Source organism: Pistacia vera, unplaced genomic scaffold (genome assembly GCF_008641045.1).
Source record: "Pistacia vera cultivar Batoury unplaced genomic scaffold, PisVer_v2 Contig88, whole genome shotgun sequence".
NCBI lineage: Eukaryota > Viridiplantae > Streptophyta > Magnoliopsida > Sapindales > Anacardiaceae > Pistacia > Pistacia vera.
The window spans coordinates 102,921-116,909 of NW_022196756.1; the positions used below are offsets into that span (position 1 = coordinate 102,921).

Genomic DNA, 13,989 nt, shown 5'->3' on the forward strand with positions numbered 1-13,989 from the left:
TCAGTACCACCACCCTTATCGAAGGAAACCCCATGCATCCACAAAATCACTCAAACTAGAGCCCACCTACTCCAGATCATGAAAAATGCCATTTTCTCTTGCTGTAAAGCCAAACAAAGAATGGACTTCCTTGTTTGCCATAATCATTAATCTAAATTTCTGTGCCCACTCCCAATACAACTATGGGGAAGATCCCACATGTCCACCACCTTAATCACCGCAACAATATTTTTAAACTTTACAGTTGTGGAGTCTAAGCCCAACTTCCTCTATCAAATACTGTTCCACACAATCTTGGGTCCTACGCTTACTGTTGAATAAACGCAGATTTCTCTCTTGCCATATACAATAAACCACAGCCCCAAACAAAAGACGAGGAATATAGCCCACAGACCTTTCCCTTTAAATTTCCCAACACAGTACTCAACAATGTTCTGCCAACCATTATATTGGCAATGAAATCTTCCCTTGGCTTGAACCTTTTTCTAGAGGAGATTAGTAAAAGAGCAAGCGAAGAACAAGTGGTCATGGGAGTCAGGTGGTTGTTCATCACAAAAGACACACCAAAGCTCAGTTGGGTTCATTTAGAATTGCATTTTATCTTGGGTAAGAAGCTTTTGCCGAATTGCTAGCCAAAGGATAAATGAATGCCTTGGAATGGATGTGCCAATGCACACAATTGAACTCCATGGAACCGAATTACTAGCAGGCGCAATGTCAAGCCAAGCCTGCCGAGAATAGAACCTCACATTCCTATCATCTGAAGATCTCCATACAACCACATCTTGAGGCAGGTTTGAAGGAATAATTGCGGCTTGGTTAACAACCTGGGGGAAAGCCTTCTGGATAGTTGTCGGCCACGTCCACTGCCCCTCCACAACAACGTCACTCACCTTGGCTTGATGGCTCAATCTAGATTCATAAACAATTCTAGAAGCAATAATATCATGCAAGGGGCGAAGGGGGTGCCACGTATCATGCCAAAGGGATGTTGACTTCCCATCTCCTACTCTGACCACAACATGCTTTTTGAGACTCTCGCTCATATTGAGGAGCTTTCGCCAGCTCCAACTTGTGTTCCAAGGGAGGGATGCAAACTCTCCAAAAATTAGAACCCCGAGGTGTATTTTATTATTATTGGAAAGTTTTTGGACTAATTATGGGTCATTGTAACATGAAAGGAAAAAAAAACAATTTTAAACTTTGTTATTAGAAACTAATATTATTTAAATTAAAAAACCATACCCAACATTTATGTTAAACAATTATTCAATATATTTATAACCGTTTCTTCCAATTTTGGTATATAAATGATGAAAAACTTATAGAAGTCATATGTATATAACATCTATTCAATTAACTAAATGAAAATTATTAATCTATTAATAAATTATTAACTAAGGATAGGTACGGGTATGAGTTTTCGCGTGTAGACAACTCTACTCACCCCGGTACCCGTCCTCGATATCTGGGACAAAAACCTTTCCCACCCCCACCCCAAACCCAAAATTTTTTGAGTAATCCTCATTTGATGAGAGCAGGTTTTTCCAGGTTGCCATCCCTAGTCGAACTTCCAATATAAACAATAATTAAATTAAAATAGTGAGTTTACTATTGATTAATAAAAGGTAAATGTAATTGTACAAGTGGATCATTTAAGAGGATTTATCCAACTGTCAACTTCAAAGTTCTAGGAGATTAGTTGAGGTACGCACAAACTGATTCAGACATCCTTGGTCACAAAAAAAAAAAAAATAATAGTTATAGTAATCTAGAATATGGTAACCTAATTTTTGAGTGTAAATTACTAGTTGAGATAACTTAATATTAATATTTTTGAGAGATACACAATTCTAAAATGTAACTGAAAGTGCATTAATTGGCCACCATCTCCTCCAAAATAGTCTTCAATTTCTTAAAGAGTGATTTTATTTGCTCCCCATTAACTAAAGAAGCCCCATATATATATATATATATCCATTTAAAAGTTTTAAAAACAAATTATATTCTTATAACACTCCCTAAATTTCAAGAATGTTCTTCATCTATTCTAATTTTCAAAACCTAGCTACATCTCCACTTTTTGTTATTCTCGGCCAATTATAATTAATCTCAAAACATTATTTTAGTTAAATTGAGAATTTGAAAGAATTTAAGCGCATTATAAAAATCGAGTCAACCTACATTAAATTAAGTAATTGTAAAATAAAAAAATTAAATTAAAAAAGTTTAAGAAGCTTTTAAAAACTTAATAATTTTGTAATGCTGTTAAAAACCTAATGTATCACCTTTCAAAACTTAATTCTCCATTATAAAACTCTCTTTTAGTTTCAAAACTATCAAAATATAGTTTGAATTAATAATATAACCAATTTAGGGTTTATGTAAAGATAAGTGAGTGTTTATAAAGAGGAATAAATTAAATGTAAACTTAATGATTTAATTAATCATAAAAAATATTAATGGAGCATTAATTACTAGAATCCATTCATTCATTATTCAAAATAAGAAAGAATAAGGAAATGGATAAGACTAGACAAAGGCCTATAAAATAGTAGTTAAAGTGCAGCGAGGTTTAGGCCCATTTATACTTAAAGATGTATGGGCTGGATCTATCTTTCAAGGTCCATCACCTATTAAAATGCCAATCACATAAACTAGTTTTTGTTTATAATAATAATAAATCATTCGAGTTTAAAAAATATATATTAATATTTATTTATGTAAATCATCAGGAAGCATAAACTTTTGGCATTATAAAATATAAAGCACCCTCAACCTATTAACCTTTAACCTTAAACTATGTAGAATCCAGCTCAAAAAAAGAATGCAAAAGCACTTCTCTTTTGTTTATTAAAGTAATCTTTATGACTATTTAGTTGAATAAAGTGTATGTCTTGAATTATGATATTGTTGGCATTAATCGTAGAATCTTAATCCCTCGATGTTCTTTTCAGAATTTACAGGCTTGTTTGTTACACTTTTTGAAAAACGTTATTCCTAATCAGTGTTTTAAGTTGAATTGAGTTGAACAAAATCGAATCGAATTATATTTAAATATAAAAATGTGTTTAGTAAAATATCTGAAAATTATATCAAAGTTAGATAAAATGTTGGATAGTTGTTTGATAAATTTTTTTAAAAAGGTTTTTAAGATAAAATAGTGTTTGATACATTTTACGAAAATATTTAGATTATTTTTTAACCCACTACATTTGTTTATTTAGCTAAACACCCTACAATAAAAGTTTAAAAATTAACTAAAGCACCCTGCCACCCAAAAGGACAGTTGGTCGTCGGCTGCCACCACCGAATGGTAGTTGAAGGTTGTCAGAATGATGCATGATCGGTTGGATCTAGCCGATTGTGAGTCGATATAGCCGTTTCCAATTAATCGGCACACGACTGACTAAATCTGGTTGGTCATGTGTCGTTTAAGCCATGTTGGCCAGCAGTGGTGGTCTTGAGTTGATTAATTTTCAAATTGGAATGAGAGAAACATGAGAATGAGAGAAAGAAAAATGTTTTCGTTTGAATAGAGTTAGATAATCTGAAAATAAGTCTGACTTTTTTTTCATTTTAGATAAAAAATTTTATTTGAGTTGGATTAATTTTCAGATTGGATTAACCCAATAAATAAACAAATACATATCATATTTTGTAATGCAAACAGGATAACAGAATAATAATTTAGGATGGTATAATAAACAAGGCTACAATTTCATAACTCAAAGTGAAAATGGGTATCACATTTAAAAGAATGAACATTAATTTCATAACATTAACATTGCAGCATATAACAAGTCAACATCTAATATTAGACAGGTCACGTGTTTTGTTAAAAGTTTTGCATTACGATGATTAATCAATAATGAATGATGTTTACTTGTGTCCCATATATACGAAATAAACGCCTTTAATATATCAAATATTCAAATATATCTGAAATGTATAATCATTTAGAAAAAATTAATGCAACAAAATTTGGTTAATATAAAGTATCATATCATGTTTAGGGATGATAAAGATTGCCATCCCCAACCCCACCCTCAAATTGAATAGAACCTTAAAGGTGAATGTAATCCCCACATGGATCCGATTCCCAAATATAAAAGAAAATAGGAATTAACAATCAACATAAAAAATGAAGTTAATAATTACATTAAAGATTAAGGAATATTTAGACTGATTTTGTTTAAGTTTTTATAATAGTATTATATTATTTAACCAAGTAGGGTAGGATTCTTTTGATACTGTTTTGAAAATATTTAGATTATTTTTTTAATCTCTTATATTTGTTAATTTAACTAAACATATCCACAATAAAAATTTATAAATTAACAAAAACACTTTAACATATGGTCTGTCGGTTAGCAATAGTTGAGGGTGTGGGGGTGTTTTTGTTGATGAGAAAAATAATTGTTAAATGTTTTGAATTGAATTAAATAAAAATGGATTTTGAATTGAATAATCAATATTAAAAAATTATATATATATATTATTGGATTGGATATGATAGGGTTTAAAAACTTAAACAAACGCAGTCTTAAATATCCATCGATAATCACATGTTGATACATTTTTCATATAAAGTTTACCATACAAACACATTTTAGGTATATAATTTAATTAAAAACGCAACCAAATTCATTATAATCACATATTAAAAATTGCAAACAACACAGGAACAAATGAGGCCGTCCTCGCTTGGAAAATTCACATCTCTAATCATTCTAAGTTCAAAGGGTAATTACTTATTTCATGTCCAAATACAGTTTCTATCTATAACCTTGTGAAGATATATCAAAATAATATCCGAATCCAAAGCATTAATGTAATAATATGGGGCGGATCGAATCCGAGATTTCGGGCATCCATGGCTATCCACATCACAATCCATCCACCGACTTTGATTCTTGTTCATAGAGATATGGTCCATACTCTCTCTCTATAATTTCAAGTTACTGTGACTGTCGGTGCTCAGAGAAAAGTTAAAAACTTTAATGAAAACAGGAACACGCAAATACCCAACGGCACAATTCAAGTTAAGCTCTCAACTTTACCAAAAAAATTAACCTGAAAGACTTTTTAAAAGCATGTGGGCAAAAACAACAACACAAGACAACTTCATTACCGGTTTTTTTATGCGATTATAATTCCAAGGTTAACTTACACAATCTTTAAGCTCTTGTTTTTTCCATCTGGGCCCCTTTTTGAAGTGAAATAATTAAGTGCAATTAAGGGGCCAACTGCAGTTTCACAAGTGTACTGGATGCCTTGTAACAGTGACACAAAGAGAGTTGGAAATGATGGTGGAGAGAGAGAGAGAGAGAGAGAGAGTGAGAGTCTGTTTGATACATGTGATTATTTTGGCTGTTACTTTTCTCTACCCTTAAAACCTCAATTTTCTTGGGTATATTTTGTGTTTTGACACGGTCTGAGATCTGAGGTTGAGGTTGTGACAATGAAGTTTCACTACAAGAGTTCTTATGGTTATCAGACTCAAAGAGGAGGAGCTCTTGCGGGGCTTTTTGTGCTTCTTTTTCCAGTTTTATTGCCTAGTTTGTTCAGTCCATTAAGCCATGCTTCCCCTTCTATGTTCTCGGTATGCTTTCTTTCCTTTCTCTATATTTGCTTCTTATTTTTTCTAATGCGAAATGGGTATTTTTTTTAATGTTACTTTAGCCTATTAAAGTTTGGGGAAATATTATCTCGTTTACTTTTTGTTTCTTCTTATATGATAGAAATTACGGTCCAATATCTAGTTAAGTGATGGAATGAAAGTGGAACTCTTAGGTTAAAAGTATGGATGGTTACTTGAAATACACAAAAGGGATTAGTGTCAATTGTCAACACATATGATTGGGGAGAGTTGAGCTTTTTACTTGCTGGGTGTAAATTTAGTCATAGTGTGGGACAAGTTGAGATGAGGTTTTGTTATATTTATGACAAATTGGATTTCGTTGATTGGTTACTGTGTGGGTTTGGTAAGTTGAATTGTTCGACTTTACTTGACTGGGGTCTCTTGACACCATTCTTTGATGAGATGTTGCATGAAAAGTGTGGCTTATTGTTGTCTGCAGGGCTCCTCATGTGACGCATTTTGGGGTTTTGAGTTGGTTTATGGATCATACAAGATCTTTCGTGTTCTTATGTTCTCCTGGAAATTAGAAGGCAGGAAAAGATGAGATAGATACCTAAAGAGGGAAACTTGGTAGAATGGTTGAATGACTGCTATTGCAGTGATCTTAAATGGTTATGCTAACTGTGGTTTGGAATGGTTTTTTTTTTTTTTTTTTTTTTAATATATCAAATAAGTCTAGCAACAATTAACTAAGAAGGCTATGAAGTGCCGACAAAATACCTTGGAAGCTATTTTCCCCACAAGAAGCATGACTTACATCTGGAACACCCTGAATAAGACTCAAGTTAAATTGGATCCTTGCTCCAATGGTTATAAAAGAGAATAAAGTCATTTTGGGAGGTATCTTTGCTCTGAGCATTGACATCTCAATTTGTTTATCTTTAATCCTTGCATCAAAACGATAATGACCCAACACCATAAATCCTGCAAGCTGTTTTCCTAGAAAAAATTTAATTTACATTTGAAAGTTCCTTGAAAAAGATCCGTGTCAGGAAAAAGACGATAATGTGGTTCTTGTTTTTGTGCTTAGCATTAGAATCAGAAATTATTTAGCTTTTTCTTCCTTGGAGAACTTGTGTACATTTGTATTTAATAAGATAAATATGTTGTGGAACAATGATTGCTCATTTCATGTATAACGATATGCACATTTCCATTTATTACTCTCTGATATCCAAAGTCATGCTACTTTATTTGATAAATTGGTTGTTTTATGCAGGAATGGAATGCTCCAAAACCTAGGCACTTACCTCTACTCAAGAGTGCTTTGCAGCTGCAAAAAGTGAGTGGCAGTCTACTGAGCAGATGTGTCTAGGAGTGTTGTTTAGTAACGATGCAATCATATGTTTCCATCTGATTGATTTCTTCATGCTATACTAGTATAGGAGTGTTGTTCATGAATAAGTCAGTATGCATGAGACAGCTATAAAACATGGACAAAGATAACTTGTATGATGGTAACGATGGCACTCAAGATTGTATCATCTTGGAAGCTAGTTTTCCTGCACAAACCCAAATGACATCTGGAAGTCTCTGCATATAAGTGAGTTAGAGTGGAGGTGGACCCTTGCTCCATGGGTGCAAGAGACGGCAAAGTTATTTGGGGTAGTATTTTTGCTCTGAACATATGCATCACAAAACATTTCACTTTGTAATTCCTGGAAAGCATATGGATGTACAGAACTTACCAAGCTAATGCGTTTTATTGTTGGGTTGTTCAATACAATGAAGTAATATTCACCTTCCAATTGGTCTGTATGCCACTTCTGTGCTCTCTGATGTGGCATGTGCTTTTCAAAATAATGCACATATTCATGTACATCAGAACGTGCCTGTAACTATTCTATGTTGGTTTGGTACCATATCTATGAAGTTTACTGTTTCTGGGTAGTTGTACTGCTTTAGTGAAAAGGTATTATTGTGCAGGATCCAAATGCTCCAAAGCCAAGGCACTTACCTTTGTTCAAGAGTGCTTTGCAGCGTGAATATGTAAGTCAAAGTCTTTCAAGTGGCGTCTATTTTTTCCTCATAATTTTATGTTTTCACTTGAAAAAATCCCTTCTTTGGTTCCCTTTGTGCATCTCTTTCAGGCAACTGGAAAGCAATCTGATCTTTGGGTTCCTTTGGCTGATCAAGGATGGAGACCATGTGTTGAATCTGCAAAAGCCCCTTGTAAGTTTGAAGAAATCNAACTAACAATGGTTTGAATATATATATATTGTGCAGGGAATCCATAGAGGATAATTCCCTATTATGAGAGAAGATATTTATATTGGCTCAGTTTGAAAGGAAAATATTTAGATTGACTTAGATTCCAACTAAAGTGGTTGAAGATCATGCAACTTCATAATCTTACATATTTGAATCTTACTTCAAGTATATCATGTAAATGGGTGTTATATAAACCCCATCAAAACTTGTTTTATGGGGTGGGTTAGTAATTTGTTATAGGCATTCTATTTATTTTTCTCGTAAGCTCTCTAAAACAATAAAAGAATAGTAGACGTAGGCTTAAGTTTTAACTTGCCGAACCACTTTAAAAATTGTTTGTGTTCTTTACTTTATTCCATTTTTTATTACATTGCTGATTTACATTAAATCATACACACATCGGTTTCGATTCCGTCAATATCAATCGGATCTCTCTGGTTGGTACGAGTTTTGGTATCAACACCTTAGAATACTTTATCACATTTTTCATTACATTTTGCTAGAAAGCTCTCAGATCTCTGAAGCTCGCAAAGAGGTAATTTGACTCTGAATCAAGTCGACCCAGAATTAGTATGATTCAAAGTAAGCTCGATCTAGTTGAAGCTCGTCACAGTGACCAAGTCTAACATCTGTTCGACATAATTAAAGATAAGCTTCAATCTCGGATATTTCGGAAGGAATAAGATAAACACTGTTGGCAACGCAATCTCAACGCTCAATCACGAAGATCACGGGATTGCATATCAAGTCTAATCGCAATCCCAAATTTATCTCTCTTTCTTTTTATCAAAACTTGTATAAATACCCCCCCAAACTATGAGAGTGGGGTTAGCAAATATTTTTAGGCAATTTACATTATTTGTAAGCTCTCTAAAGCAAATAAGAAAACAGTGGACGTAGGCTTGAGTCTGAAACTTACCGAACCACTTTAAAAATTGTTTGTGTTCTTTACTTTACCGCACTTTTACATTATCATCGCTGATTTACATTAAGTCACGCACACACTTGTTCCAATTCTACCAAGGTTAATTGGATCATACTGATTGATACGAGTTTTTGTATCAACAACGATAAATCAAATAATATTCTTATCATAAATCTATTCATTCATATATATATACAAGGCATTGTGGGGATATATGTGTCTTTCTAAACTCCAACCTTCAACTTAATTCAAGTAATAGGACTAAACTGTTACTTTTTGAAAGGTTGGGACTAGAAAAGGCGTGTAATTTATATCAATATAAACAAAAATGGTGAGAGAGCCAGAGAGGTATAACAGCTCATTTGTTGATAAATTGATGCGGTATCACGTGAAGACAACAACTCACATAAATCTGCATAGCATAACACAAACATTAAAGCAGATCAATGAGATGCTGCTCAACAATAATTTACGTATTTATTTATTTATTAATGAGCAATTGAATAAGTCAATATTTGCAATGGTCTGACTAAATCGCCTGCTTTATGTCGATTAAATAACCGAGTAAACGACATTTTCCTACCCAAGGTTTGCCTTAATGGTATCTCTCACCTAGAAAGTTTAAAAATACCACTTTTCCACCCATAGTTTATATTCTGTTAATATTCAAACTACATTTCACTTTCTCAGCCGGTATTCAGTGAGTTACCAAGAGCTAGGGTAAGAGTAGAGGCTGCCAGGCTGGAACCAGCTAGAAATCAGTTAAAAACAAGAAACCCTAACTTTGTAGTGGTTGACAATCAGTAAGAAATCAGGTACCGAAGTGAAAAAGGTTTTGTAGAGAGGAGACTGGAAGTTCAAATGGTGATGACAGAGAGAATTTGCATCGTCGGAATTGGCTTTGGATAGTAACAGAATATTAACTTTGAGTAGAAAAGTAGTATTTTAAAAATTTTTTGGGTAAAAATGTGTCATTAAGGCAAACCTTGTGTCGAAAAAGTAGTTAACTCCAAATAACCTCTGTCTTTATTTTTCATAATAAATTTTATCTGAATAAATTGTCTATCAATGGTTGTTTTGGAAATCCAAAGGGTCTTTAAATTTAATTTTAACACATAATTAAGTAGAGTTGTTAAAAACCTAATCAATCAAGTAGTGACATATGCACATACATCTTTAATTTAATTTTCTTTATTTTAAGATTCGTTCAACAGAATATATTTGTAGAATTCAAAGTTCGTGACAACTAATTATTAGACTAAAACATGATAGCTAATATATATATAATAATGTTATCAACCTTAGAAGCAAACTTAGGAATGTATTCAATAGCATTTGATTATTAATAAGAGTTTTATTATGAAAATAAACTATGATAATTTTTAAAAAAATATTGTTAATGATTATTAGTTCATTATAATGACTTACAAATGTGATATATAAGTATAATACAGACCATTTTCCAATAACTTTAAAACGTGTCACCTTTAGGTAAGTTGTATATGCATTTGTACTATTCACTCTAAATAAAATATCACTCTACTTATAATTATATATTAAGCATTTTTACAAGTTATATATAACAAGTAAAAAAACTCTAATTATATGATAATAAAATAAAGGAAAATGCAAGTTAAATTAAATAAATTACTGTTGAAGTTGTGTTTTATCATGCTTTAAAACTATTGAAAGTCGTTTGGTTCGTTTTTCGAAATACTATTATTAGTATTCTAAAAAAGTTAAACAGTAAAATATCATTATTTCCAAAATATTATTCTACATTTTTCAATTTCTTTTAAACCTCCTAAATTTATTAATTTAACTAAACACCCCTAAATATTTTTTTTAGAAATTGCAAAAACACTCTGGCCACTCTCTGGCAATGATGGCCGGCTGTTCGTATTTAATGGATGGATTAGGGGTATTTTTGTTAATTTTTAATATTTTATTATAGGGATATTTAGTAAATAAATAAACATAAGGGATATTTTTATTAATTTTTAAATTCTACATCGTAATACACGTCTAATTTAATTTTTTTTAAAAACTATTCTAAAAATTATAGAAGAATGAACCAAACAGACCCCAGTATATTTGTTTTCCCAAAACTCATCCTATTGGGTGCTCTTTGTTTTTTCATGAAATATACTGGGGTTGACTAAATCACTTCATATATTTGTATGCGTCAGCGTTACAGAAAAAGAATAATCTAAACCTAATAATAAGTTCACAGCAATAAGAATATCCTTAAAAACTATCAGCTAATTGCGTGTCCATCTAAACTAGTTATGTTCTCTCTCGTCTCTTTAAGACTGTAATATTTTATATTAAATGACCGATTTAAGACATCCCCTACCCAACCCCGAACACTTAACCGGAAACAAGAAACTCCATTTAAATCTTGACTTCTCAGTTCTCTCTTTCGAGGAGAACAAAGAAACCCGACCCGAGATTCACTCTTTACTTTCTGCCGTGAAAAACGACGCAAATGGGTTTCTTTTCGTTCCTCGGACGAGTCCTTTTCGCTTCTCTCTTCATTCTCTCCGCCTGGCAAATGTAAGCTCTCTCTCTCTCTCTCTCTTGTGCTTTTCTTTATTTAGATCTACTCAAGTATGAACTACTTGTAATGTTTTTAATTCGCAATCGTTTTCTAATTGTTTTAATATGTTAGATCTGCTAAGTGTTTGGTCTTGTTATATGATTTTGTGATATTTGTTTTTGTGTTGATTAATCCTTTGTTTGATTGGCGGGTTGTGCTTGCTGAGAATTTTAAATTCAGTGAAACAATTTTTTTTTTTAATTTTTTGGGTGAAGTATTGAAGTGTTTAAGTTAGCGATGGTAAAAAAATAAAATATGGGAGGTAATTGTTAATTTTTGTGATATAATTTGAATATTTACATAAGTTCTCGGTGATTGTGAAACTGGTAAAATATTTGGAATTAACGGTCGGTGACTGTTATGAAACCGTGCGTTTTAACGTTAAGGTGGTTGAGATTTACTTATCAAGGTAGTGAAGCTGGAACTTGGAAAGTTATCCGAATTATTTTATTAGTTTCTTGATGGATGAATCCACTTCCTTTAGCTTTAATGTGAAAGGAATCCTGAGAAATTGTGTGTTATTATAATGCATATCACGTGTAATAGTTGCTGGTTATCAATAGTTGTATGTGGAATACATTCTTTCATGGCTAGTGGAAATGGAATTGGTATGATATATATCTTACAACCTTGTTGCAATATAACTTTGGACGTTGCTCTTGTTGGCTAAATTCCTCTGACTAGGGCTGTCTTTGTACCATTCAACAATTTTTAGCTGATAAAGTCCTGCTTCATTGTTTGAAGTATGCAATTTTCGACAATTAGCATTTTTGAAGAATAAGAATAATGATCCAACTGTAGTTGGCTTTTTGGATTGTTGCCTTGATTGTAATGCTCTAGTTGGGAATCGTCTTTTGAGATCCATCTATTCCATATTCAATAGAATTATGGGAAGATTTTAGATTTAAAATGATTGTAAAATGACAGAATTTTCATGTAATGGATCTCTGAATATGGAATTTATTCCAGTTACTGATATAGATGAGGTTATTATTATTTTTAAACATTCCCTTTGATAATCTTCTCTGATTTTCTAAATTTTTTATTTAACTTTTTTTATCTGCAAAACTGTAGATTTACATTCTTTAATTTAAAGAAGAAAATAATGCTATTTTTTGTCTCAAATTGCATGACACTTTGCCTTGCTTGAGGACTTTTGGTTTTCCCCTTTTTTTTTCTTGTTGACATGAATGTTGGGTGGTACAAGTATATAATGGTGTTTCCATTTGATAAGCCAATCTCCAGTTGATTTACTCTTGCACAGCTTTCTTACTGAGATGGGTACACTATATTAATGTTGCGTTTTCAAAACTTACAACAAATGCTCATGTTTTAGGTTTAATGATTTTGGGGTTGATGGTGGGCCTGCGGCAAAGGAGTTGATACCCAAACTTGCCGTTGCTAGGAAGCACCTATCCTCAACATTAGGGTTAGGAATACCTGATATAGAAGTAAGTATTTTTCCTCCCATTTTTTTTTTAAATTTCAAATTTTTATTTTTTTGACATTCAACTTTTCTGGTTTTCTAAATCTGCAGGACCAGTTAGATCTTGATGTCATCTTGTTTTGTGTTAATTTGCTTAACTGATTCAGAAGTAATTTTTTACAGGTTAGACATATTGTTGCAACTACTATCTTTCTGAAAGGAATTGGAGGTATTTTATTTGTAATTGGCAACACCTTTGGAGCTTTTCTCCTGGTGAGAATTTTCTTCCTTTTGGTTCACTAATTAATTACCTCCGAACATGAAGTTACAACTGAACTTCACCTTGTAACTACTGCTGTTTCCAACAGTCAACAAACTCTAATGTCCCCTATTTTTGCAGCTTGTCCACTTGGTGCTTATCACCCCACTTCTGTTTGATTTCTACAACTATGGTCCGATGGACCCTGAATTTGTTCCTCTCTTAAATGAATTCTTGCAGGTTTGTATGAAATTCAAATTTATGGTGTTTTTCAGCATCTCTGTGCATTCAACTTTTTGGAATGTTAAATTCATTTTTTGTATTTCTGGCAGAACATTGCACTTTTTGGTGCATTGCTTTTCTTCATAGGAATGAAGAACTTAATTCCTAGGAGGCAACTCAAGAAGAAGACTCCGAAAGCAAAAACAGGTTAGGTACACCAGAGAAGCTATTTTCCACTGTTGGGATTGTTCTTTCGGGCATGCCCAAGAACTTGGGGTTACCACTGTCAATGCAGCATCAGATACTGTTTTTTGGAGTTTTTTCAAGTCAAGGACCCAAAATTTTTATATTCTTTTCCTTTTCTAGAGATTGTTATGCTGACAGTCCCTGCTCACAGGGTATATTGTCATTTTGGAAAGTGAATGGATAGCAACATATTTCATTGCTCTTAGCACAATTAGGATTTCATACTGCAATTTTCGCTGATCATGGATGATAAACTGCCATGCTTTTTATTTGTAGATTAAGATCTTAGACATTTTGTTAGTAAGTCTCGAAGCCTTTAAAGCTTGTGTGTGTTTTTAAGGAGTCATAACTCATAATCATGAAGTGAAGATCCAAAAATGTTCAAAACACCATCCAGGCTGGTATCTCTAAAAACTAAAGAGTAAGTTTACTGATCGAGATTCTTCGAGGTCTGTAC

The 13,989-nt window shown here is 32.7% G+C and overlaps 3 protein-coding genes across 3 annotated transcripts; 2 read left to right on the top strand and 1 right to left on the bottom strand.

The window, feature by feature from the left end:
* Positions 1-584: 584 nt before the first annotated feature.
* LOC116119264 lies at positions 585-1,046 on the bottom strand. Its single transcript, XM_031405195.1, has one exon. The coding sequence runs from the start codon at positions 1,044-1,046 to the stop codon at positions 585-587; it is 462 nt and encodes a 153-aa protein (XP_031261055.1).
* Positions 1,047-5,121: 4,075 nt separating this feature from the next.
* LOC116119265 (O-fucosyltransferase 31-like) lies at positions 5,122-7,851 on the top strand. The gene is made up of 4 exons (XM_031405196.1): positions 5,122-5,605; positions 6,864-6,926; positions 7,571-7,633; positions 7,735-7,851. Exons 1-4 carry the CDS (start codon positions 5,465-5,467, stop codon positions 7,849-7,851), a joined length of 384 nt encoding a protein of 127 aa, XP_031261056.1. The 5' UTR covers positions 5,122-5,464.
* A 3,195-nt stretch (positions 7,852-11,046) lies between these two features.
* LOC116119277 lies at positions 11,047-13,853 on the top strand. The gene is made up of 5 exons (XM_031405206.1): positions 11,047-11,336; positions 12,716-12,830; positions 12,989-13,078; positions 13,206-13,304; positions 13,397-13,853. The coding sequence occupies exons 1-5, from the start codon at positions 11,269-11,271 to the stop codon at positions 13,496-13,498; spliced, it is 474 nt and encodes a 157-aa protein (XP_031261066.1). The 5' UTR covers positions 11,047-11,268; the 3' UTR covers positions 13,499-13,853.
* The last annotated feature ends 136 nt before the right edge of the window (positions 13,854-13,989 follow it).